Source organism: Oncorhynchus masou, chromosome 33 (genome assembly GCF_036934945.1).
Source record: "Oncorhynchus masou masou isolate Uvic2021 chromosome 33, UVic_Omas_1.1, whole genome shotgun sequence".
NCBI classification, from domain to species: Eukaryota; Metazoa; Chordata; class Actinopteri; order Salmoniformes; family Salmonidae; genus Oncorhynchus; species Oncorhynchus masou.
Window position 1 is genome coordinate 31,562,462 of NC_088244.1, and position 22,435 is coordinate 31,584,896.

Sequence of the window (22,435 nt, forward strand, 5' to 3'; positions counted from 1 at the left end):
TGTGCATATAACATATTGTAGAAGGCAGAAGAGAAACCGCCTGCGTCATTTCAACTTGTTAGTGCCTGTTTGAGGAAGAGGACAGCCAGGCACATCAATGATCAGCTCCTCTTTGGTACTAAGTGGATATTCTGAGAGGGAACTATGAGTCGGGGATCTAAGTCTAAAGGAGTTCAGGGGTACAGTCCCAGCTCTCTGCTGAGCCCACAGGAGAATGAGAGGCTGGAGGACCTCCTGGGGAGGAGGTGTGCTGTAAGTCCTTCCTGGGAATCAAGGAGGGAGGGGAGGATTGGTATATTTGGTTGGTGTTTAGTATGTAGGAAGCTATCTGGTTGAATGATTGGTACTAGGAAACTGGATGGTTGGTATATAGGAAACAATATGACTGGTGTTTGAGTGTTTGGTATGTAGGAGAGTGTTTGGTAGCGGAAACTATATGGTTGGTGTGCTACTGCAGATTGGTGTGGGGTTATGACGGTACTTTAAAGGCACGGCCACACTGGTAGCGTTTGCCAGACGAGTACTTATGTAGAAAATATGTATCAACTCTAAATACAGGTTATGGTATACATGTGAATTCTAACCTTTTATCAATTTCCCCAGGCCGTGGATAAAACATGTTTTTTACATCTTCTTTGTATACAGTAAGATATGATTGGGCAATCTTCTGGTCGCCAGTGCTTCAGCCTCATCCTTATTGTTTATCTTTTTCAGGGACTGAATGAACCATTTGTACTGTTGCTCTGCTATGTTTATATAGTGCATTGGCAATGGCATTTGATGTAACGTGGACATTTGGTAACTTTAAAAGTAATCTATTGTTAGAAATTCAAACAATTAAATGACATTTTGCATGTCCACCAAGACTCTCTACGCAATGACTTTAAAACAGACATGAGTAAATTACAGGAAATGCTGGTGTAAACCACTTCCTCTGGTAACAGAATCAGAGGCAGCAGTTACATATGAGTATGTGCAGTCTGCTTTTTTTTCACATTCCAACTTCCTGGTTTCTGAAGTAGGCCCAAGCCTGCAGTGGTAGATGATAATTCTAACAAAACACAAGATCTAAAAAGTCCTACTACAGAAAATGTGATGACATTAATGGGGCAGGTGTTTGCTCTGGCAAATACCCAATAATTGTTCAAACCACAACAGAGTACCAAGCAGCAGATTGTAAGCTCGTATCACACTTGGCTCTGTATAGTCGACTCCTGGTAAATGATAAACTGATAAACCTCCGATTGTCCTAAACGTTTGCACTTACCTGAGCACAGCCTGTCCAGAGTAAAATCATCTATAGTCAGCATTTTAATTGCACTTTTCCGATGTGCACTTATCAGGAGCCAACATGTAAACTAATTCCATACCCTCTGTGTGTGTGTGTGTGTGTGTGTGTGTGTGTGTGTGTGTGTGTGTGTGTGTGTGTGTGTGTGTGTGTGTGTGTGTGTGTGTGTGTGTGTGTGTGTGTGTGTGTGTGTGTGTGTGTGTGTGTGTGTGTGTGTGTGTGTGTTGTGTGTGTGTGTGTGTGTGTGTGTGTGTGTGTGTGTGTGTGTGTGTGTGTGTGTGTGTGTGTGTGTGTGTAGTCCCTGGCCACGGCTGTGGTGCAGCTGTATATGGCCCTGCCACATAGTCCCACCTGCTGGAGCCTGCAGCACACTGGGGTGGCCTGCTTCACCAAGGACAACCCTCGTCGCTCCTACTTCATACGCCTCTTCGATGTCAAGGTAACAGGAATATGTAACGTCAGCTATAATGATGGTCGAATATCTATCTATCAATCAATCATATTTCTTTAAAAAGCCATTTTTACATTAGCAGTTGTCACAAAGTGTGTATAGTAACCCAGTCTAGATAAGGATCCTTTGTTGAGTTTACCATGAGCTGAGAGCCTGGAGATTCAGTTGTAGTATTGTCCACTGTTGAGTTTACCATGAGCTGAGAGCCTGAAGGATCAGTTGTAATATTGTCCACTGTTGAGTTTACCATGAGCTGAGAGCCTGAAGGATCAGTTGTAATATTGTCCACTGTTGAGTTTACCATGAGCTGAGAGCCTGAAGGATCAGTTGTAATATTGTCCACTGTTGAGTTTACCATGAGCTGAGAGCCTGAAGGATCAGTTGTAATATTGTCCACTGTCAGTTTAAGCTACAGTTATGCTAACAGTTGTTTTTCCCCCCAGAAAGGACAGCTGACCTGGGAGCAGGAGCTCTATAACCAAATGGTCTACCACAGCCCCCGACCCTTCTTCCACGCATTTGCTGCAGATGTAAGCAAAACATGAACATGCCCTGGATGCTCATGATGATGGCTTGATTGTAAATCCAAGGTTGAGTGATTGTCCATTTGTATTTCTCCTTCTGCAAATGTATGCCAAGATATGTCATAGTTCACTCCAATACAATGCAGGACTGCCAAGTGGGGCTGAACTTTGTGAATGAACAAGAGTCTGAAACATTCCTATGTGCAGTGGAAGACAAGATAAACCAGAGAAACCGTCAAGGTCAGGTCATTTGTTGTAGGATCCAGGACAGAAACATTGTGTTTTGTGTTATTTGGTAGTCAATGGTTGTTGTTCGTGGTTGTTATTTGTCATATTTGAAATAATACACACGACTGTTCAAAGTTTGGGGTCACTTAGGAATGTCCTTGTTTTTGAATGAAAAGCAATTTTTTGTCCATTAAAATAACATCAAATTGATCAGAAATACAGTGTAGACATTGTTAATGTTGTAAATTATTATTGGAGCTGGAAACAGCTGATTTTCAATGGAATATCTACATAGGCATACAGAGGCCCATTATCAGCAGCCTCGACGTCAACAGTGAAGAGGCGATTCCGTATGCTGGCCTTCTAGGCAGAGTTCCTCTGTCCAGTGTCTGTGTTCTTTTGCCCATCTTAATCTTTTCTTTTTATTGGCCAGTCTGAGATATGGCTTTTTCTTTGCAATTCTGCCTAAAAAGCCAGCATCCCGGAGTCGCCTCTTCGCTGTTGATGTTGAGACTGGTGTTTTAGCTAACAACGTGCCATTGGAACACAGGAGTGATGGTTGCTGGTAATGGGCCTCTGTACACCTATGTAGATATTCCATTAAAAATCAGCCGTTTCCAGCTACAATAGTCATTTACAACATTAACAATGTACACACTGTGTTTGTGATCAATTTGATGTTATTGTAATGGACAAAAAATGTCCTTTCATCTCCTTTCAATTTCTTTCAAAAACAAGGACATTTCTAAGTGACTCCAAATGTTTTGAACGGTAGTGTATCTCTAATACTGGAAAACAGAACAAATATTGTAAGGTGTGGTTCCATAGAGGTTAGCTGTGGCTTTTCAAAGGAAAAGGTTGTGTTGGAGATGAGAGGACATTATCTAAACTGACATCCTCTCGTTTCCTGTTCCCTTCTTTTCTCCTTCTCACAGTCTCAGAGAAGAAGCAGCGCCCCCTGCCTTCCAATGGTAAGACTGACATACTAATAGCACGGACATTTGGATGCGGGTGTCTGAAGTAATCACTAAAGAATCCTTTTTCCTTTTCTTAATATGTGTGTTTTACTTACAGACAGAGGTAAAGGTGAGTATCCCTAATCCCATTGTACATGTTATACCCCAGGCACCAATACCAACTGACCCAATATGTAAACATACAATGTGTTTCATACATGTACACATCAATTGTAATCCAGGACCTGGGACTCCCACTTCTCCTTCTGTGGCAACCATAGACATCCAGAACCCAGACATCCAGGCTTCACGCTACCGCTCCGTCACACCTGTACCTGCTCCTGCCTTTATCAGTAAGGGGAAAAAGGACAAGAAGAAGGACAAGAGGAAGGGCAGTAAACTCTCCAAAGCAGACATTGGAGCACCCAGTGGGTTTACGTGAGTGGATACTAAGCACACACATATAAGCAGGCGGTAAAATAAAGCCTTCATAAGCAATACAATACAATCACAATACATGTAGTTACATGACACCTATCATCCCATTGTCTGTCCTCAATTTGTCTAATTTACAAACCAGGACAGAATCCAAGCTTGCCACTCATACCTTTCTAAGGTACTCACTCAGGTGTATGTTCCTCTCCCTCTCTCTCCTCTCCTCCTCAGACACGTGAGTCATGTGGGCTGGGATCCCAACAACCTGGACCCTGACCTGAAAAAGCTGCTGTCCTGTGCTGGGATCAGTGAGGCTGAGCTGAAGGATGAGGAGACCTCCCAACTCATCCAACAAGTCATCGAGAACTCAGGCGGCATGGAAGCAGTCAAAAAGGCCATGCACACTGGTAAGTATCATTCTGAATGTCTGTCTTCTGGTCTAGAGTTACCAACTTCCTCACTTTTTTACAACTAACTGGAAATCAATCTCTTTTTGTAATCTAATAAATTGGCCTTTTTTTCATCCCAATGTCATATAGATCCTGACCTTCCTCCTGGAAGACAGGGTTCTCTACCTCCCATACCAGGCAGCTGTTCCTCCTCTCCTGCCCCCCCTCCTCCACGGGGGGGTCGCTCCGGCCCCCTGCCCCCTCCCCCAGGACAGCCAGGGCGAGGACCACCCCCCTCCCATCCCCCTCCATCACGTGGAGCCCTGCCACCTCCACCCCCCTCAAGCGGCCGAGGCGGACTCCCACCCCCTCCACCCTCTGTGTCCTATACTTCTCCTCCCCCTCCCCCGGGCCACCAGCGCTCCATGCCTGCCCCTCCTCCACCTCCTCCCCCACCTCCCCCAGCCCAGAGCTCTGGAGACTTTCCTTCTCCTCCACACCCCTGTAAAGGTCCCCCATCACCTGCTCCTGCATCTACAGGAGGATGTGAAGGAGGTGGAAGAGGAGCTCTGCTGGACCAGATCCGCCTGGGGAGGAAGCTCAAAAACGTAAACTAAACTTTGTTATTCAAATGCAGAAATTGTCTTTGTCAATGAGAGTGAAGTCTATATATTTCAGTTTACATGATCATTGACCTTTGACCTTTGTGTCCCAGGTCACAGACAGTCCTGAGTCACCTCCGCCTGCTGACACAGACTCAGAGGGCATCGTAGGAGCTCTGATGATGGTCATGCAGAAGAGGAGTAAAGTCATCCACTCCTCTGGTAAACACCTTCTCATCCTAATCTATCATTCATTCATTCATGTATTATATTCCATCTACAAATGTGTCAAATAAACCAAATGCATTGTGGTTCATCCTCATGAATCTATAAATAAATACCAGCATAACAGACATAACTCTCTTCTGTTTCAGATGAAGGTGAAGAAGAAGGAGGTTATGATGATGAAGATGACGATGAGTGGGACGACTGATAAGTGCATTCCATCCTGTATTATTTTCCACTCTGTAACCATGGACCCAACAGTCGTTGATCCGGTTAATCTCTTTTGTGTTGGTGTTTTTGTATCAGTTGCTGACTGGAAGGTGACTCACGAAGATTTACATCAGAAGAATGCTACAGATAAGGATTGTGTGAAAGTCCCAAATGTGAGAGAAATCAACGGAACGTAAGACAGAGAAACGATTGATGGGATCACATATCTTTATATTTGCTTTCAAACGTTTACAGTGTAGGACTCATGCTGAGTATGTACAACACATTACAGTATGTTTCTGTACAATACATTGCAGTATGTTTCTGTACAACACATTACAGTATGTTTCTGTACAACACATTACAGTATGTTTCTGTACTACACATTACAGTATGTTTCGGTACAACACATTACAGTATGTTTCTGTACAACACATTACAGTATGTTTCTGTACAATACATTGCAGTATGTTTCTGTACAACACATTACAGTATGTTTCTGTACAACACATTACAGTATGTTTCTGTACTACACATTACAGTATGTTGCTGTACTACACATTACAGTAGGTTGCTGTACTACACATTACAGTATGTTTCGGTACAACACATTACAGTATGTTTCTGTACTACACATTACAGTATGTTGCTGTACTACACATTACAGTAGGTTGCTGTACTACACATTACAGTATGTTTCGGTACAACACATTACAGTATGTTTCTGTACTACACATTACAGTATGTTGCTGTACTACACATTACAGTATGTTGCTGTACAACACATTACAGTATGTTGCTGTACTACACATTACAGTATGTTTCTGTACTACACATTACAGTATGTTTCTGTACAACACATTACAGTATGTTGCTGTACTACACATTACAGTATGTTGCTGTACTACACATTACAGTATGTTGCTGTACTACACATTACAGTATGTTTCTGTACTACACATTACAGTATGTTTCTGTACTACACATTACAGTATGTTGCTCAATATCATTAGAACATATGGTGAGGTCTTCTTCACAGTCTTCTTTATACCTGTTCCCATTCAAAGTGACAATTTGATATGGCTGGAATGTAGTATTATAATGTAATACAGAGATTATGCACACATGGCATTTACCGTCTTATTCTTCTACATGTGGAGATGATCTGTCTTGTTGAAAGATCCCTCACGTCCCTTTCAATCCACCACCGTCCACGCACACAATTCAAAGAATACCGTATAGCTATGAGTCCTCAAACAAACATAGGTCACAAAGGTGTGAGAGAGAACAAGAGAGTCACCACAATTACAATATCACATATGGTATTAGTAGACAAATACACAAATACATGTACATCACACCAAAACATTATCGCTCAACACTGAACAGCAAAAAGTACACATTTCCAACCGAGTAAAGCGTGCAAAGGCAAATGTTTATCAATTGTTTTATGTCATAACCATTAAACATTAATAAACCATGGATCTATTATGATCCTAAAATATATACACGTATCGATATATTACATTTCTATACTGAGATACTGGGTTGTGTGAGGGTCGGTATCACATGTCATTCAATGTACAAAGAGAGATGAAACTCATGTTTGGTGTCAAACATGGATCTGTAGTCTACCACAGGAGTGTCCTAGCTGGCTGGTGTTGGAAGTCCAGTCCTCTATCCTCCTTGGGTCTCCTGGCTCTCTGTGTGTCTTCTGCTGATGCGTTTAGGCTGTTGCTCCTCCGGCTCTTGCTCCTGGCTCTCTGTGTGTCTCCTGGAAGTGCGTTTGGGCTGTTGCTGCTTGTGCCTCAGCTGCTCCCAGTAGGACTGACAGTACTGGTGGATCAGACTGACCTCCGGCTGGGACAGGGTGTCTGTGAAAGGGGGGGTTGGAGGGACCCTCTGCTGCTTGGGGTCATGTTGTCTCCCCCGTCCAGTGGGAGGGCTGTTGGAGGTCATGGGGTCGTTGTCTGGGGAGGTGAGGGCCAGCACGATATCTCGGTCCAGAATGCGCAGCGACACCCTGGCCACAGTGTGTTTGAAGTTGTTCTCTGTGGCCAGGCAGTGATAGAGCCCGGCATCCGATTGGCTGAGGGACTTCAGAAGGATCCCATGGGCTGTCTTCAGATACTCTCTGTCCCGGTTGAGCTGAGGGGTGAGAGGGAGAGAGAGTGTTATGGTCGTGAGGGGGAGAGAGAGTGTTGTGGTAGTGAGGGGGAGAGAGAGTGTTGTGGTAGTGAGGGGGAGAGAGAGTGTTATGGTAGTGAGGGAGAGAGTGTGTTATGGTAGTGAGGGAGAGAGTGTTATGGTAGTGAGGGGGAGAGAGAGTTATGGTAGTGAGGGAGAGAGTGTGTTATGGTAGTGAGGGAGAGAGTGTTATGGTAGTGAGGGGGAGAGAGAGTTATGGTAGTGAGGGAGAGAGTGTTATGGTAGTGAGGGGGAGAGAGTTATGGTAGTGAGGGGGAGAGAGAGTTATGGTAGTGAGGGGGAGAGAGAGTTATGGTAGTGAGGGAGAGAGTGTGTTATGGTAGTGAGGGAGAGAGAGTTATGGTAGTGAGGGGGAGAGAGAGTGTTGTGGTAGTGAGGGGGAAAGTGTTATGGTAGTGAGGGGGAGAGAGAGTGTTATGGTAGTGAGTGTTGTGGTAGTGAGGGGGAGAGAGAGTTATGGTAGTGAGGGAGAGAGTGTGTTATGGTAGTGAGGGAGAGAGTGTTATGGTAGTGAGGGGGAGAGAGAGTTATGGTAGTGAGGGGGAGAGAGAGTTATGGTAGTGAGGGAGAGAGTGTGTTATGGTAGTGAGGGGGAGAGAGAGTGTTATGGTAGTGAGTGTTGTGGTAGTGAGGGAGAGAGAGAGTTATGGTAGTGAGGGGGAGAGAGAGTGTTGTGGTAGTGAGGGGGAGAGAGAGTGTTGTGGTAGTGAGGGGAGAGAGAGTGTTATGGTAGTGAGTGTTGTGGTAGTGAGGGAGAGAGAGTGTTATGGTAGTGAGAGGTGAGATAGTGTTGTGGTAGTGAGGGGGAGAGAGAGTGTTGTGGTAGTGAGGGGGAGAGAGTGTGTTATGGTAGTGAGGGGGAGAGAGAGTGTTATGGTAGTGAGTGTTGTGGTAGTGAGGGAGAGAGAGAGTTATGGTAGTGAGGGGGAGAGAGAGTGTTGTGGTAGTGAGGGGGAGAGAGAGTGTTGTGGTAGTGAGGGTGAGAGAGAGTTATGGCAGTGAGGGAGAGAGTGTTATGGTAGTGAGGGGGAGAGAGAGTGTTATGGTAGTGAGTGTTGTGGTAGTGAGGGAGAGAGAGTGTTATGGTAGTGAGGGGGGGAGAGAGTATTATGGTAGTGAGGGGGAGAGAGAGTTATGGTAGTGAGGGGGAGAGAGAGTTATGGTAGTGAGGGTGAGAGAGTGTTATGGTAGTGAGGGGGAGAGAGAGTTATGGTTGTGAGGGAGAGAGTGTTATGGTAGTGAGGGGGAGAGAGAGTGTTATGGTAGTGAGGGGGAGAGAGAGTGTTGTGGTAGTGAGGGGGAGAGAGAGTGTTGTGGTAGTGAGGGAGAGAGTGTTATGGTAGTGAGGGGGAGAGAGAGTGTTGTGGTAGTGAGGGAGAGAGTGTTATGGTAGTGAGGGGGAGAGAGAGTGTTATGGTAGTGAGTGTTGTGGTAATGAGGGAGAGAGAGTTATGGTAGTGAGGGGGAGAGAGAGTTATGGTAGTGAGGGTGAGAGAGTGTTATGGTAGTGAGGGAGAGAGAGAGTTATGGTAGTGAGGGAGAGAGAGAGTTATGGTAGTGAGGGGGAAAGAGAGTTATGGTTGTGAGGGGGAGAACAAGGTCCACATCTGCCTCATTTGTGTTTCAAAAGTGATTGACTATTTCTCTATAGATTTTTTTGAACTGAAATAACATTGGCTGATCATTAATACTATTAATATCAACAAGAAAAACTTTACTTCTGCTCCCGAGTGGAGCAGCGGTCTAAGGTACTGCATCCCAGTGCTAGAGGCATTACTACAGACCCTGGTTCAATTCCAGGCTGTATCATAACTTGCAGTGATTGGGAGTCCCGTAGGGCAGAGCACACATGGCCCAGCATCGTCCGGGTTTGGGTTTAGACGGGGTAGGCCGTCATTGTAAATAAGAATGGGTCCTTAAATATCTTGCATAATTAAATAAAAGGTTAAATAAAAAATGTACGTATGTTTATTTAGTCAATCAAACATGGATAACCCCTGTGTAAACTGCTCCAACAGCTCAAGTGTAACCAAGAAATGTGGTATGAATTTGATATTTTAATAATACTGGTCTCTTTTCAGAGAGCAGAAATAGATGCATTTTCCTCCTTACCACTTTCCTCCTTCCGTCTCTCTGATAGAGCCACTTGACTGTAGCCTGAGGAGAGCGAGGCTGACACTCCAGGAAGGTACTGCTCCCCTCCACACCAAACTGGACTGTCTCTCTAGGACGATTCTCCACTGAAGGAGGAAGAGGGAGAGAGAGACAGATAGGAGATTATCTTAAATGGTAGTTATTTGCTAATGTTTTAGTTATTACATGATTTGATTGCGACACTGAATTCTGCTAAGATATATATATTTTTGAAGTGTTTTGTCTAACCTTTGGCATTGAAGCCTCTGCACTGTTGCAGTGGATCCCCATGTTTCACATCCTGTCTTCTGCTCCTCCTGAGTGAGAGAGACAGAGCAGAGTTCATCCAACACATTTCACAAGCACAGAAATGAATTCAGTCACTCACACATTTATTCAGACAGACAGACAGACAGACAGACAGACAGACAGACAGACAGACAGACAGACAGACAGACAGACAGACAGACAGACAGACAGACAGACAGACAGACAGACAGACAGTGAAGGACTACTAAAGCTTTATGACACTTCCCTGTCAATATCAGATGAGGGGTTGTGGTGTATGTTGTGTTGGTGTGTGTTGTGTTGGTGTGTGTTGTGTTGGTGTGTATGTTGTGTTGTGTTGGTGTGTGTGTGTTGTGTTGGTGTGTGTTGTGTTGGTGTGTGTTGTGTTGTGTTGGTGTGTGTTGTGTTGGGTTGTTGTGTGTTGTGTTGGTGTGTGTGTGTTGTGTTGTGTGTGTGTGTGTGTGTGTGTGTGTGTGTGTGTGTGTGTGTGTTGGTGTGTGTTGTGTTGGTGTGTGTTGTGTTGGTGTGTGTTGTGGTCCTGACCTCTTGGTGGCGGGGGTGAAAGCGGAGCAGCTCTCCCCGTCCCAGGCGCAGTAAGGGTCCCGTGCCAGACAGCAGTCGGAACAGGCCCTCCCATATACTCCACAACGATGCAGAGATACCTGGGTAAGCCCTGCCTCCGATGACACGTACAGCTGTTGCTATAGCGACAGAATGAAAACAAGAGCTCAGCATCAACAATATCTCTTTAGTGTTTCCTGTCGACGAAGAGAGAGAGTTCAGCTTACCCTTTTCGATGAGATCTTCATTGTTTTAACAGCAGCACGTGTCTGTAATTAAATGCATCGTGTCACATAAGTATCAACAAAGTGTAATCATTGAAAGAATGTCCAAGGACAGTAGTTAGAGACTTTTGCTATAACGTGAACAATATTTAGAGAAATCATATAGGCACACCCTGAAAACCTCCACTTCCTCCAGGGTGAGCTCCTCCATGGTGCTCGGGTCCTTGGGTAAAACTATGACCTTTTGGACAGTGCCACGATCTGGAACAAGAGAGGTCTGATGTCACCATGTCGAATTTGGACAAAAGACAAAATGTGAAATTCAAACATGCAATGAAGTCCTTCAGTCAGCCAATTGCCCAGCGACGGAGAGACACTCACCTGTGCCCAGGAAGAGCACCTCGTATCGGCCGTCCACGGCGTCCACCTGGTCCACCACCAGGGCTGTGAAGCGGTAGTCCACCCCGGTCCTCACCACCAGGGGGCGACGGTGGATAGGGTACACAGGGTGGTACATGAGGGGATGGGCTCGCATGAAGTTCACTGCCTCGTCTGAGAAGTCCTTAGAGGTGCGAATGCCCGGGGTGAATGTTCCTCCTGGACACTAGAATTATATATCGTGAGTAACACAGAGACAGAGAGAGTGTAAGCAATGCGTTTCCCCATTGGAAAGAGGTGACAGTTGATGGGATGTTTATATAAGGATTGTTTTCAGTGAGTAATTGGTCTGAACCTACTGTGCCAGGGCGAGGGTAGGGAATCTTGCCGGTGTAGGCTGTCCACTGGTAGTTATGACCATGTTTGTGGGAGAAGGGTCCATTGAACACGTTGCGGATGTCAGCCATGGAGTACACACAGACTGCTGAGCCCTTGAACACAGAGCTGGGAGAGAAAGAAGGTAAAACAAGGGGAGGGGGGCATGCAGTCAGCATCAACCAGTGAAGTGGAGGAGGGAGGAGAGAGAGGTAAACCAACAGGTCCTAGATGAGAGTAGAAAAGCACTGAGGAGCGAGAACAGGGCAAGCCTTTAGAGAGAAGGGAAATTGGAGAGAGGCTACGTATAACAGGGGATGTAAGACAGATACAATGATGACCTACCCAGCAGTTGTGAAGAGGGCATATACCACAGGGTTGCGTTCATCTTGCGTTGGCTGGATAAAAACATCCCCTGAAAGGATGACGAAAGAGACAGAAATGATTTTCCTGAAGAACTGGTGAAGGATTCACTTCCATCGACAACTAATCATCTCTAAATCTTTATCGAAATCACTAAATCTTTCACTGAGGTCTGTCTCACTCAATTCGTCAAACAAGGTCTCCACCCCATCGTCTCCGATCACAGAGCACACCAGGCGGGCTTTCAGGAAGGTGGTCCATCTGTTCACCAGGGACTTCTGACCCCCCTCATCATTCTGGGTAAGAGGGAACGTAAAGGATGGGAGAGGTAAGGGAAGCCTGTTTCCGTGGAAGACACTTTTTTTTGTACCCTTAACAATTCCCCCAATCACAATGTTGTCCATAATGTTGCAGTCAAACTATAATTATGTAAGTCATTCAAGTAATAGAGTTAATAAGAGTCTATACAAGAGTGGCGTAGCTCAGTTTCACAGGGCCACCCTGCTAGGTCCAAGCAAAGGCCTGACACACTCACCAGACACACTCGTCCCACTCTGGCCAACACACTGGGGCTGGCCCCTCCCCCTGTATCCAGACTCTTCTCCCGGAAGAAGAAGTAGAGTTTATCATCATTCCTCTCAGAGCTGTCAGGAATCTGCTGGATCTGAATGAACACGGGCTCTAAGACGGACAGAGAGAGAGAGAGAGAGGAACGGAGTGATGAACGAACGAGAAACATGCAGCAGTAGCAGCAGTTTGCCATGATTTCTTAAGAGTCAGATCGCGCTGGTTCGTATCTGGCTTGAAGAACCATGGGGAAAAAATGGCAACATTTTTGGGAATCCACCCTTACAAGATGGCAGTCTTTTTCAGGCTTAGTAACTCACCATTGAGCCACTTGGAGTCATACTGCTCTGTCCTGACTGTTGTTCTGCCCCCCATGGTCCTAAAGAGGGCTGCGTCTGTCCCCATGAAGTCTACATGGACCCCCGCATACAGATTCCCATCTGCAGATGAGAAGAGAGGAGGAAGAGAAAGAGATGGAGAGGAGAGGTTAGGAAACGGTGAAAGTGGGAGGGGAGACTGCCCCAATTTTGGGCAGTCTACTAAGTGTATGCACAAGTGAGGTGAAGCTTACCGATAAGAGCAGCAATGTTCTCCTGGGAAGGGTCGTAGGAACATTTTCCCTTCCCTGATTCCGTGAATCCAGGAACTAGTCTGAACACATAGTCCTGGAAAGAGAGAGACCAGAAAGGCCATATATATCAAATGTTTTGAAATGAGTACCACAGTTTTGAGAAATCCGAGCTGCAGGTTGTGAAGATGCACAGATATGCTGCAATTAATTGTCTTTTAAAATGATTTTGGGCATATTGAACCTCTCACCTCTGCCTTCCAGCCTCTGTTGATAAAGGTGCAGATGGGTTGGTAGGCTCCGGTCCCACAGGTGTACAGGTGGGTGCGGTTCCATGGCTCTATCATACGCACAAAGTTTGCACACTCACCCTGGTGTGTGTACACAGACATGGGAATGCTATCAATTGTTGGTGAAAAAAAAATCTCTTTCAAAACTGTGAAATAAGACCCATGAAAGTATAACATCATTAGTTAATACTGAAAAGTACAGGGGCCAGGGGCCATTCCCACCTGTCCTCCTTTTCCTGACATCCGACACTCCCCTCTTCTCTTGTCAGAGGTTGGCCAATGGATCTGTCAGGGACAAATCATACCAGACATTACAGGATCATTTTACTTGAGGTGTTTTACTACGCGGCGGCAGGTAGCCTAGTGGTTCGAGCGTTGGTCCAGTAACCGAAAAGTTGCTGGATCGAATCCCCGAGGTGACCAGGTAAAAATCCGTCGTTCTGCCCCTGAACAAGGCAGTTTCCCGGTAGATTCTCAATACTCAATAAGAATTTGCTCTTAACTGACTTGCCTGGTTAAATAAAATAAAATACTACCACATTAAACTGTGGCAAAGCTATGCAGACACAGGAAAGAGTCCTCCAGTCTCATTGGCCTTTTTGAGGGAGTTGTGATTATGTGTGCTCTTACTATGAGGGGCTCCTTGTTGACGTTGTGCATGTCCAGGGCCACCAGGTACTCCCGGCTGCCCAGGTAGAGACGGCCCTGGTCCTGGTCCATCAGCAGGATGCGGTAGTCACTGGTGTTGAAGGAGAAGGAGAACGGACGGACTGCTCTGGTGTCCAACAACTCTGCAGAGGAGAGAGACGCATAGACACACAAATATGCATGGACACAACGTTAGTGTAAATCATATGCAAAATAAGTTCTGTAGCAGATGAGAATGGCAAAAATCTTAATATCCAGCAGGGGGAGCCATGAGCTCTTTCTGTTTATTGCCTTGAATCTTTCCCATGCAGTTTCCCTGATAACGACTACAAGTGCTTTATTTCTCACTATCAGCAGCATTTACAGAACATAGACTACTAACACCAAGAGAAAATGTGCGAATGACTAAATACGTAACTTCTCAGGACGTATTCCAGAGGCTTTTAAGATTTCAATATTTCATGTGTTCCAAGCTTCTGATTGAGTTTGTGGCATCGGCTGAATGTACTGTGCAACTTTATGGATGCTAATGCAGGTCTCTGAGGACACACGGTATGAGGAACTCTAAGTAAACCCTTTAAAACAGGTCTGTTCGGTGACCCACACTCTGATGGCGCATTTCCCCCGCGTGTTCCGTCTCTCTCTTCCACCCGAGTGATTTACACAAACGGCTCCAAATGTTCTCTTTCCTCCTATGCGGAACGGCACCCGTGTCGCGCTGGGCCATGGCTCTGGCAGACCTGCTCTGACTTGGAGCCAAGGCAGCCTGCATTTACATAACAATGACCAGCTGAACGTTAAAACCTTCTCGCAAAGCAACCGTCTTGAACGATGCAGAGGTTGTTGATTCTGCTCGCCACGAATCTTTAGCGTCACACTCCTGAGGGAAACACAATAGCACTAGAGCTTACATGAACATAAAACACTGGTGTGTGAGTAAGTCTTAATGGAAAAGCACCATGAATGAGTTTTACACCCATTCATTCATTCATTCATTCATTCAGAGACAAGAGACGTCACATCTCCCCGTAAAAGCCTTGATGTTCATCAGTCAACGGTAAGACAAAAATGTTTTGCACCTTTATTTAAACATGTAGGCCAGTTGAGAACAAGTTATCATTTACAATAGCGACCTGTCCAAGATAAAGCAAAGCAGTGCGACAAAAACAACAACACAGACTTACACATGGAGTAAACAAACATACAGTCAATAACGCAACAGAGAAATCTATATACAGTGTGCACAAATGTAGTAAGATTAGAGAGGTAAGGCAATCAATAGGCCATAGGGGCCAAATAATTACAATTTAGCATTAACACTGAAGTGATAGATGTGCAGATGATGTGCAAGTAGAGATACCGGGGTGCAAAAGAGCAAAAATAAATAACAATATGGGGATGAGGCGGTTGGGTGGGCTATTTACAGATGGGCTGTGTACAGGTACAGTGATCGGTAAGTTGCTCTGACAGCTGATGCTTAAAGTTAGTGAGGGAGATATAAGTCGTGAAGCTGTCTATAAATGGAGAAAGTTCAGCACTGAATGCTCAATGAGGTTAAGAAGAATCCTAGAGTATCAGCTAAATACTTGTTCATGGGAGGACACCACGGAAGAAGCCACTGCTGTCCCCAAAAAACATTGCTGCATGTCTGAAGTTTGCAAAAGTGCACCTGGATGTTCCACAGTGCTATTGACAAAATATTCTGTGGACAGATGAAACTACAGTTGAGTTGTTTGGAAGGAACACACAACACTGTGTGTGGAGATTAAAAGGTACAGCACACCAACAACAAAACCTCATCATGTTTTGGGGCTGCTTCGCTGCCTCAGGGCCTGGACAGCTTGCTATCATTGACGGAAAAAATGAATTCCCAAGTTTATCAAGACATTTTGCAGGAGAATGTTAGGGTATCTGTCCGCCAATTGATGCTCAACAGACGTTGGTTGATGCAACAGGACAAAGACCCCAAAGACAGAAGTAAATCAACAACAGAATGGCTTCAACAGAAAATATACGTCCTGACCTCAACCAGATTGAGATGCTGTGGCATGACCTCAAGAGAGCAGTTCACACCAGACATCCCAAGAATATTGCTGAACTGAAACAGTTTTGTAAAGAGGAATGGTCCAAAATTCTTCCTGACCGCTGTGCAGGTCTGATCCGCAACTACAGAAAACGTTTGGTTGAGGTTATTGCTGCTAAAGGAGGGTCAACCAGTTATTAAGTCCAAGGGTTCACATACTTTTCCCACCCTGCACTGTGAATGTTTACACGGTGTGTTCAATAAAGACATGAAAACTTATAAATGTTTGTGTGTTATTAGTTTAAGCACAATGTATTTGTCTATTGTTGTGACCTAGATGAAGATCAGATCAAATTTTCTGACAAATTTATGCAGAAATCCAGGTATTTCCAAAGGGTTCACATACATTTTCTTGCCACTGTATGTACAATAGCTTTTAAACGTGTATGTGCTATGATGTATTTACTAAGTACCGTGGAAACACATGTGTAATCTATACAAAAACACTCAGTTTGTCCATGTGGGACATATGATGAATGTCCCATGGCATTTGACAAAGGTTTGTGAACAAACAGCATATGCACGTACTGTTTTAGCCTGGCCAGAGTAAGGACATCTGTGTTTACATCAAAGTGCTCTGCTGTCTTCCTTTGAGGTGACTGTTTGTCTGAATACTGTTAACAGGATGCAGTCAATGTGCCGCTAAAATAAGCTGCTACGCAATCGGCTCCTGGCTGACACGGGATGGTTCTTAAAAGGTGGGGCAAGGTCCGGTTCTGTTCCTCCAAGGTAAACACAGGATAACAAGCCTCTCTGGCAAACGTCCATCTGCTCCGTCCACTGGGGTAAAGTGGACAGCACAGGCTAAAACTAGCAACATGCCAAGACACACCCCCGAGTCACGACACAGTGCCTGGCCACGCCCATCCTCATCGCCATAACAATGTGTTGCCACTATCGGATGAAGAAAAAAAAAACACTTCATGTATCTTCATACCTCTTTAGATTCAGGTAAACCAGGTCCAGACATGAAAGACCTGAGACAAATGCCCCGATCTGACCCTTTTAAAGTATAAAATAAGTCCAAGTGAGGCTTTAAACCATTGCCTCCATAATGCAGAAGACAACCTGAAATCCATATTTCTCTGCCTCTATTTCTACCTGCCATTCCAGGTCACACATGTCAAACTCAGGTCCGAGTGTCTGCAGGGTTTCCTCCTCCCTTGTACTTAATTGATACATTTAGGTCACTGATTAGTATGGAACTTCCCTCACCTGGTTGTCTAGGTCTTAATTAAAAAGAAAAAACAAAATCCAGCAGACACTAGGACCTCCATGGAATGAGTTTGACACCCCTGCCCTAGGTCACTGATTAGTATGGAACTTCCCTCACCTGGTTGTCTAGGTCTTAATCCAGCAGACACTAGGACCTCCATGGAATGAGTTTGACACCCCTGCCCTAGGTCACTGATTAGTATGGAACTTCCCTCACCTGGTTGTCTAGGTCTTAATCCAGCAGACACTAGGACCTCTATGGAATGAGTTTGACACCCCTGCCCTAGGTCACTGATTAGTATGGAACTTCCCTCACCTGGTTGTCTAGGTCTTAATCCAGCAGACACTAGGACCTCTATGGAATGAGTTTGACACCCCTGCCCTAGGTCACTGATTAGTATGGAACTTCCCTCACCTGGTTGTCTAGGTCTTAATCCAGCAGACACTAGGACCTCTATGGAATGAGTTTGACACCCCTGCCCTGGTCACTGATTAGTATGGAACTTCCCTCACCTGGTTGTCTAGGTCTTAATCCAGCAGACACTAGGACCTCTATGGAATGAGTTTGACACCCCTGCCCTGGTCACTGATTAGTATGGAACTTCCCTCACCTGGTTGTCTAGGTCTTAATCCAGCAGACACTAGGACCTCTATGGAATGAGTTTGACACCCCTGCCCTAGGTCACTGATTAGTATGGAACTTCCCTCACCTGGTTGTCTAGGTCTTAATCCAGCAGACACTAGGACCTCCATGGAATGAGTTTGACACCCCTGCCCTAGGTCACTGATTAGTATGGAACTTCCCTCACCTGGTTGTCTAGGTCTTAATCCAGCAGACACTAGGACCTCTATGGAATGAGTTTGACACCCCTGCCCTAGGTCACTGATTAGTATGGAACTTCCCTCACCTGGTTGTCTAGGTCTTAATCCAGCAGACACTAGGACCTCTATGGAATGAGTTTGACACCCCTGCCCTAGGTCACTGATTAGTATGGAACTTCCCTCACCTGGTTGTCTAGGTCTTAATCCAGCAGACACTAGGACCTCTATGGAATGAGTTTGACACCCCTGCCCTAGGTCAATGATTAGTATGGAACTTCCCTCACCTGGTTGTCTAGGTCTTAATCCAGCAGACACTAGGACCTCTATGGAATGAGTTTGACACCCCTGCCCTGGTCACTGATTAGTATGGAACTTCCCTCACCTGGTTGTCTAGGTCTTAATCCAGCAGACACTAGGACCTCTATGGAATGAGTTTGACACCCCTGCCCTAGGTCACTGATTAGTATGGAACTTCCCTCACCTGGTTGTCTAGGTCTTAATCCAGCAGACACTAGGACCTCCATGGAATGAGTTTGACACCCCTGCCCTAGGTCACTGATTAGTATGGAACTTCCCTCACCTGGTTGTCTAGGTCTTAATCCAGCAGACACTAGGACCTCTATGGAATGAGTTTGACACCCCTGCCCTAGGTCACTGATTAGTATGGAACTTCCCTCACCTGGTTGTCTAGGTCTTAATCCAGCAGACACTAGGACCTCTATGGAATGAGTTTGACACCCCTGCCCTAGGTCACTGATTAGTATGGAACTTCCCTCACCTGGTTGTCTAGGTCTTAATCCAGCAGACACTAGGACCTCTATGGAATGAGTTTGACACCCCTGCCCTAGGTCACTGATTAGTATGGAACTTCCCTCACCTGGTTGTCTAGGTCTTAATCCAGCAGACACTAGGACCTCTATGGAATGAGTTTGACACCCCTGCCCTAGGTCACTGATTAGTATGGAACTTCCCTCACCTGGTTGTCTAGGTCTTAATCCAGCAGACACTAGGACCTCCATGGAATGAGTTTGACACCCCTGCCCTAGGTCACTGATTAGTATGGAACTTCCCTCACCTGGTTGTCTAGGTCTTAATCCAGCAGACACTAGGACCTCCATGGAATGAGTTTGACACCCCTGCCCTAGGTCACTGATTAGTATGGAACTTCCCTCACCTGGTTGTCTAGGTCTTAATCCAGCAGACACTAGGACCTCCATGGAATGAGTTTGACACCCCTGCCCTAGGTCACTGATTAGTATGGAACTTCCCTCACCTGGTTGTCTAGGTCTTAATCCAGCAGACACTAGGACCTCCATGGAATGAGTTTGACACCCCTGCCCTAGGTCACTGATTAGTATGGAACTTCCCTCACCTGGTTGTCTAGGTCTTAATCCAGCAGACACTAGGACCTCCATGGAATGAGTTTGACACCCCTGCCCTGGTCACTGATTAGTATGGAACTTCCCTCACCTGGTTGTCTAGGTCTTAATCTAGCAGACACTAGGACCTCTATGGAATGAGTTTGACACCCCTGCCCTAGGTCACTGATTAGTATGGAACTTCCCTCACCTGGTTGTCTAGGTCTTAATCCAGCAGACACTAGGACCTCTATGGAATGAGTTTGACACCCCTGCCCTAGGTCACTGATTAGTATGGAACTTCCCTCACCTGGTTGTCTAGGTCTTAATCCAGCAGACACTAGGACCTCCATGGAATGAGTTTGACACCCCTGCCCTAGGTCACTGATTAGTATGGAACTTCCCTCACCTGGTTGTCTAGGTCTTAATCCAGCAGACACTAGGACCTCTATGGAATGAGTTTGACACCCCTGCCCTAGGTCACTGATTAGTATGGAACTTCCCTCACCTGGTTGTCTAGGTCTTAATCCAGCAGACACTAGGACCTCTATGGAATGAGTTTGACACCCCTGCCCTAGGTCACTGATTAGTATGGAACTTCCCTCACCTGGTTGTCTAGGTCTTAATCCAGCAGACACTAGGACCTCTATGGAATGAGTTTGACACCCCTGCCCTGGTCACTGATTAGTATGGAACTTCCCTCACCTGGTTGTCTAGGTCTTAATCCAGCAGACACTAGGACCTCTATGGAATGAGTTTGACACCCCTGCCCTAGGTCACTGATTAGTATGGAACTTCCCTCACCTGGTTGTCTAGGTCTTAATCCAGCAGACACTAGGACCTCTATGGAATGAGTTTGACACCCCTGCCCTAGGTCACTGATTAGTATGGAACTTCCCTCACCTGGTTGTCTAGGTCTTAATCCAGCAGACACTAGGACCTCTATGGAATGAGTTTGACACCCCTGCCCTAGGTCACTGATTAGTATGGAACTTCCCTCACCTGGTTGTCTAGGTCTTAATCCAGCAGACACTAGGACCTCTATGGAATGAGTTTGACACCCCTGCCCTAGGTCACTGATTAGTATGGAACTTCCCTCACCTGGTTGTCTAGGTCTTAATCCAGCAGACACTAGGACCTCCATGGAATGAGTTTGACACCCCTGCCCTAGGTCACTGATTAGTATGGAACTTCCCTCACCTGGTTGTCTAGGTCTTAATCCAGCAGACACTAGGACCTCCATGGAATGAGTTTGACACCCCTGCCCTGGTCACTGATTAGTATGGAACTTCCCTCACCTGGTTGTCTAGGTCTTAATCTAGCAGACACTAGGACCTCTATGGAATGAGTTTGACACCCCTGCCCTAGGTCACTGATTAGTATGGAACTTCCCTCACCTGGTTGTCTAGGTCTTAATCCAGCAGACACTAGGACCTCTATGGAATGAGTTTGACACCCCTGCCCTAGGTCACTGATTAGTATGGAACTTCCCTCACCTGGTTGTCTAGGTCTTAATCCAGCAGACACTAGGACCTCTATGGAATGAGTTTGACACCCCTGCCCTAGGTCACTGATTAGTATGGAACTTCCCTCACCTGGTTGTCTAGGTCTTAATCCAGCAGACACTAGGACCTCCATGGAATGAGTTTGACACCCCTGCCCTAGGTCACTGATTAGTATGGAACTTCCCTCACCTGGTTGTCTAGGTCTTAATCCAGCAGACACTAGGACCTCTATGGAATGAGTTTGACACCCCTGCCCTAGGTCACTGATTAGTATGGAACTTCCCTCACCTGGTTGTCTAGGTCTTAATCCAGCAGACACTAGGACCTCTATGGAATGAGTTTGACACCCCTGCCCTAGGTCACTGATTAGTATGGAACTTCCTCACCTGGTTGTCTAGGTCTTAATCCAGCAGACACTAGGACCTCTATGGAATGAGTTTGACACCCCTGCCCTGGTCACTGATTAGTATGGAACTTCCCTCACCTGGTTGTCTAGGTCTTAATCCAGCAGACACTAGGACCTCTATGGAATGAGTTTGACACCCCTGCCCTGGTCACTGATTAGTATGGAACTTCCCTCACCTGGTTGTCTAGGTCTTAATCCAGCAGACACTAGGACCTCTATGGAATGAGTTTGACACCCCTGCCCTAGGTCACTGATTAGTATGGAACTTCCCTCACCTGGTTGTCTAGGTCTTAATCCAGCAGACACTAGGACCTCTATGGAATGAGTTTGACACCCCTGCCCTGGTCACTGATTAGTATGGAACTTCCCTCACCTGGTTGTCTAGGTCTTAATCCAGCAGACACTAGGACCTCTATGGAATGAGTTTGACACCCCTGCCCTGGTCACTGATTAGTATGGAACTTCCCTCACCTGGTTGTCTAGGTCTTAATCCAGCAGACACTAGGACCTCTATGGAATGAGTTTGACACCCCTGCCCTAGGTCACTGATTAGTATGGAACTTCCCTCACCTGGTTGTCTAGGTCTTAATCCAGCAGACACTAGGACCTCTATGGAATGAGTTTGACACCCCTGCCCTAGGTCACTGATTAGTATGGAACTTCCCTCACCTGGTTGTCTAGGTCTTAATCCAGCAGACACTAGGACCTCTATGGAATGAGTTTGACACCCCTGCCCTAGGTCACTGATTAGTATGGAACTTCCCTCACCTGGTTGTCTAGGTCTTAATCCAGCAGACACTAGGACCTCCATGGAATGAGTTTGACACCCCTGCCCTAGGTCACTGATTAGTATGGAACTTCCCTCACCTGGTTGTCTAGGTCTTAATCCAGCAGACACTAGGACCTCTATGGAATGAGTTTGACACCCCTGCCCTAGGTCACTGATTAGTATGGAACTTCCCTCACCTGGTTGTCTAGGTCTTAATCCAGCAGACACTAGGACCTCTATGGAATGAGTTTGACACCCCTGCCCTAGGTCACTGATTAGTATGGAACTTCCCTCACCTGGTTGTCTAGGTCTTAATCCAGCAGACACTAGGACCTCTATGGAATGAGTTTGACACCCCTGCCCTGG

At 45.9% G+C, this 22,435-nt stretch overlaps 2 protein-coding genes across 3 annotated transcripts in view; one reads left to right on the forward strand and one right to left on the reverse strand.

Moving 5' to 3' along the window:
• LOC135528260 (actin nucleation-promoting factor WAS-like) lies at window positions 1-6,432 on the forward strand. 2 transcript variants are annotated; one of them, XM_064957223.1, is made up of 10 exons: window positions 1-252; window positions 1,587-1,727; window positions 2,183-2,269; window positions 2,410-2,503; window positions 3,427-3,462; window positions 3,690-3,885; window positions 4,114-4,289; window positions 4,422-4,879; window positions 4,987-5,095; window positions 5,248-6,432. In XM_064957223.1, the coding sequence occupies exons 1-10, from the start codon at window positions 145-147 to the stop codon at window positions 5,304-5,306; spliced, it is 1,464 nt and encodes a 487-aa protein (XP_064813295.1). In that variant the 5' UTR covers window positions 1-144; the 3' UTR covers window positions 5,307-6,432. The 2 variants fall into 2 exon arrangements, with proteins under 2 accessions (XP_064813295.1, XP_064813296.1); XM_064957224.1 differs by having other exon boundaries at window positions 3,729-3,885.
• Window positions 5,519-22,435, reverse strand: part of LOC135528259 (semaphorin-3F-like) — a 22,920-nt gene continuing 6,003 nt past the window's right edge. The window contains exons 3-18 of the mRNA XM_064957222.1: window positions 13,894-14,054; window positions 13,486-13,548; window positions 13,225-13,344; window positions 12,977-13,070; window positions 12,726-12,845; window positions 12,374-12,519; window positions 12,020-12,134; window positions 11,821-11,890; window positions 11,460-11,604; window positions 11,104-11,326; window positions 10,895-10,983; window positions 10,726-10,767; window positions 10,481-10,638; window positions 9,899-9,966; window positions 9,629-9,756; window positions 5,519-7,456 (exon numbers count right to left, since the gene is read on the reverse strand). Coding sequence (XP_064813294.1) covers window positions 6,986-7,456; window positions 9,629-9,756; window positions 9,899-9,966; window positions 10,481-10,638; window positions 10,726-10,767; window positions 10,895-10,983; window positions 11,104-11,326; window positions 11,460-11,604; window positions 11,821-11,890; window positions 12,020-12,134; window positions 12,374-12,519; window positions 12,726-12,845; window positions 12,977-13,070; window positions 13,225-13,344; window positions 13,486-13,548; window positions 13,894-14,054 — 2,213 coding nt within the window. The 3' untranslated portion in view covers window positions 5,519-6,985. The remainder of the gene's footprint in view (window positions 7,457-9,628; window positions 9,757-9,898; window positions 9,967-10,480; window positions 10,639-10,725; window positions 10,768-10,894; window positions 10,984-11,103; window positions 11,327-11,459; window positions 11,605-11,820; window positions 11,891-12,019; window positions 12,135-12,373; window positions 12,520-12,725; window positions 12,846-12,976; window positions 13,071-13,224; window positions 13,345-13,485; window positions 13,549-13,893; window positions 14,055-22,435) is intronic.

Bases quoted from the DNA above. Each gene is read 5' to 3' on its own strand.
- LOC135528260 (XM_064957223.1), top strand. From the start codon at position 145: ATGAGTCGGGGATCTAAGTCTAAAGGAGTTCAGGGGTACAGTCCCAGC. The intron at 4,290-4,421 runs GTAAGTATCATT...AATGTCATATAG, and splicing joins CAAAAAGGCCATGCACACTG to ATCCTGACCTTCCTCCTGGA. The intron at 4,880-4,986 runs GTAAACTAAACT...TTTGTGTCCCAG, and splicing joins TGGGGAGGAAGCTCAAAAAC to GTCACAGACAGTCCTGAGTC.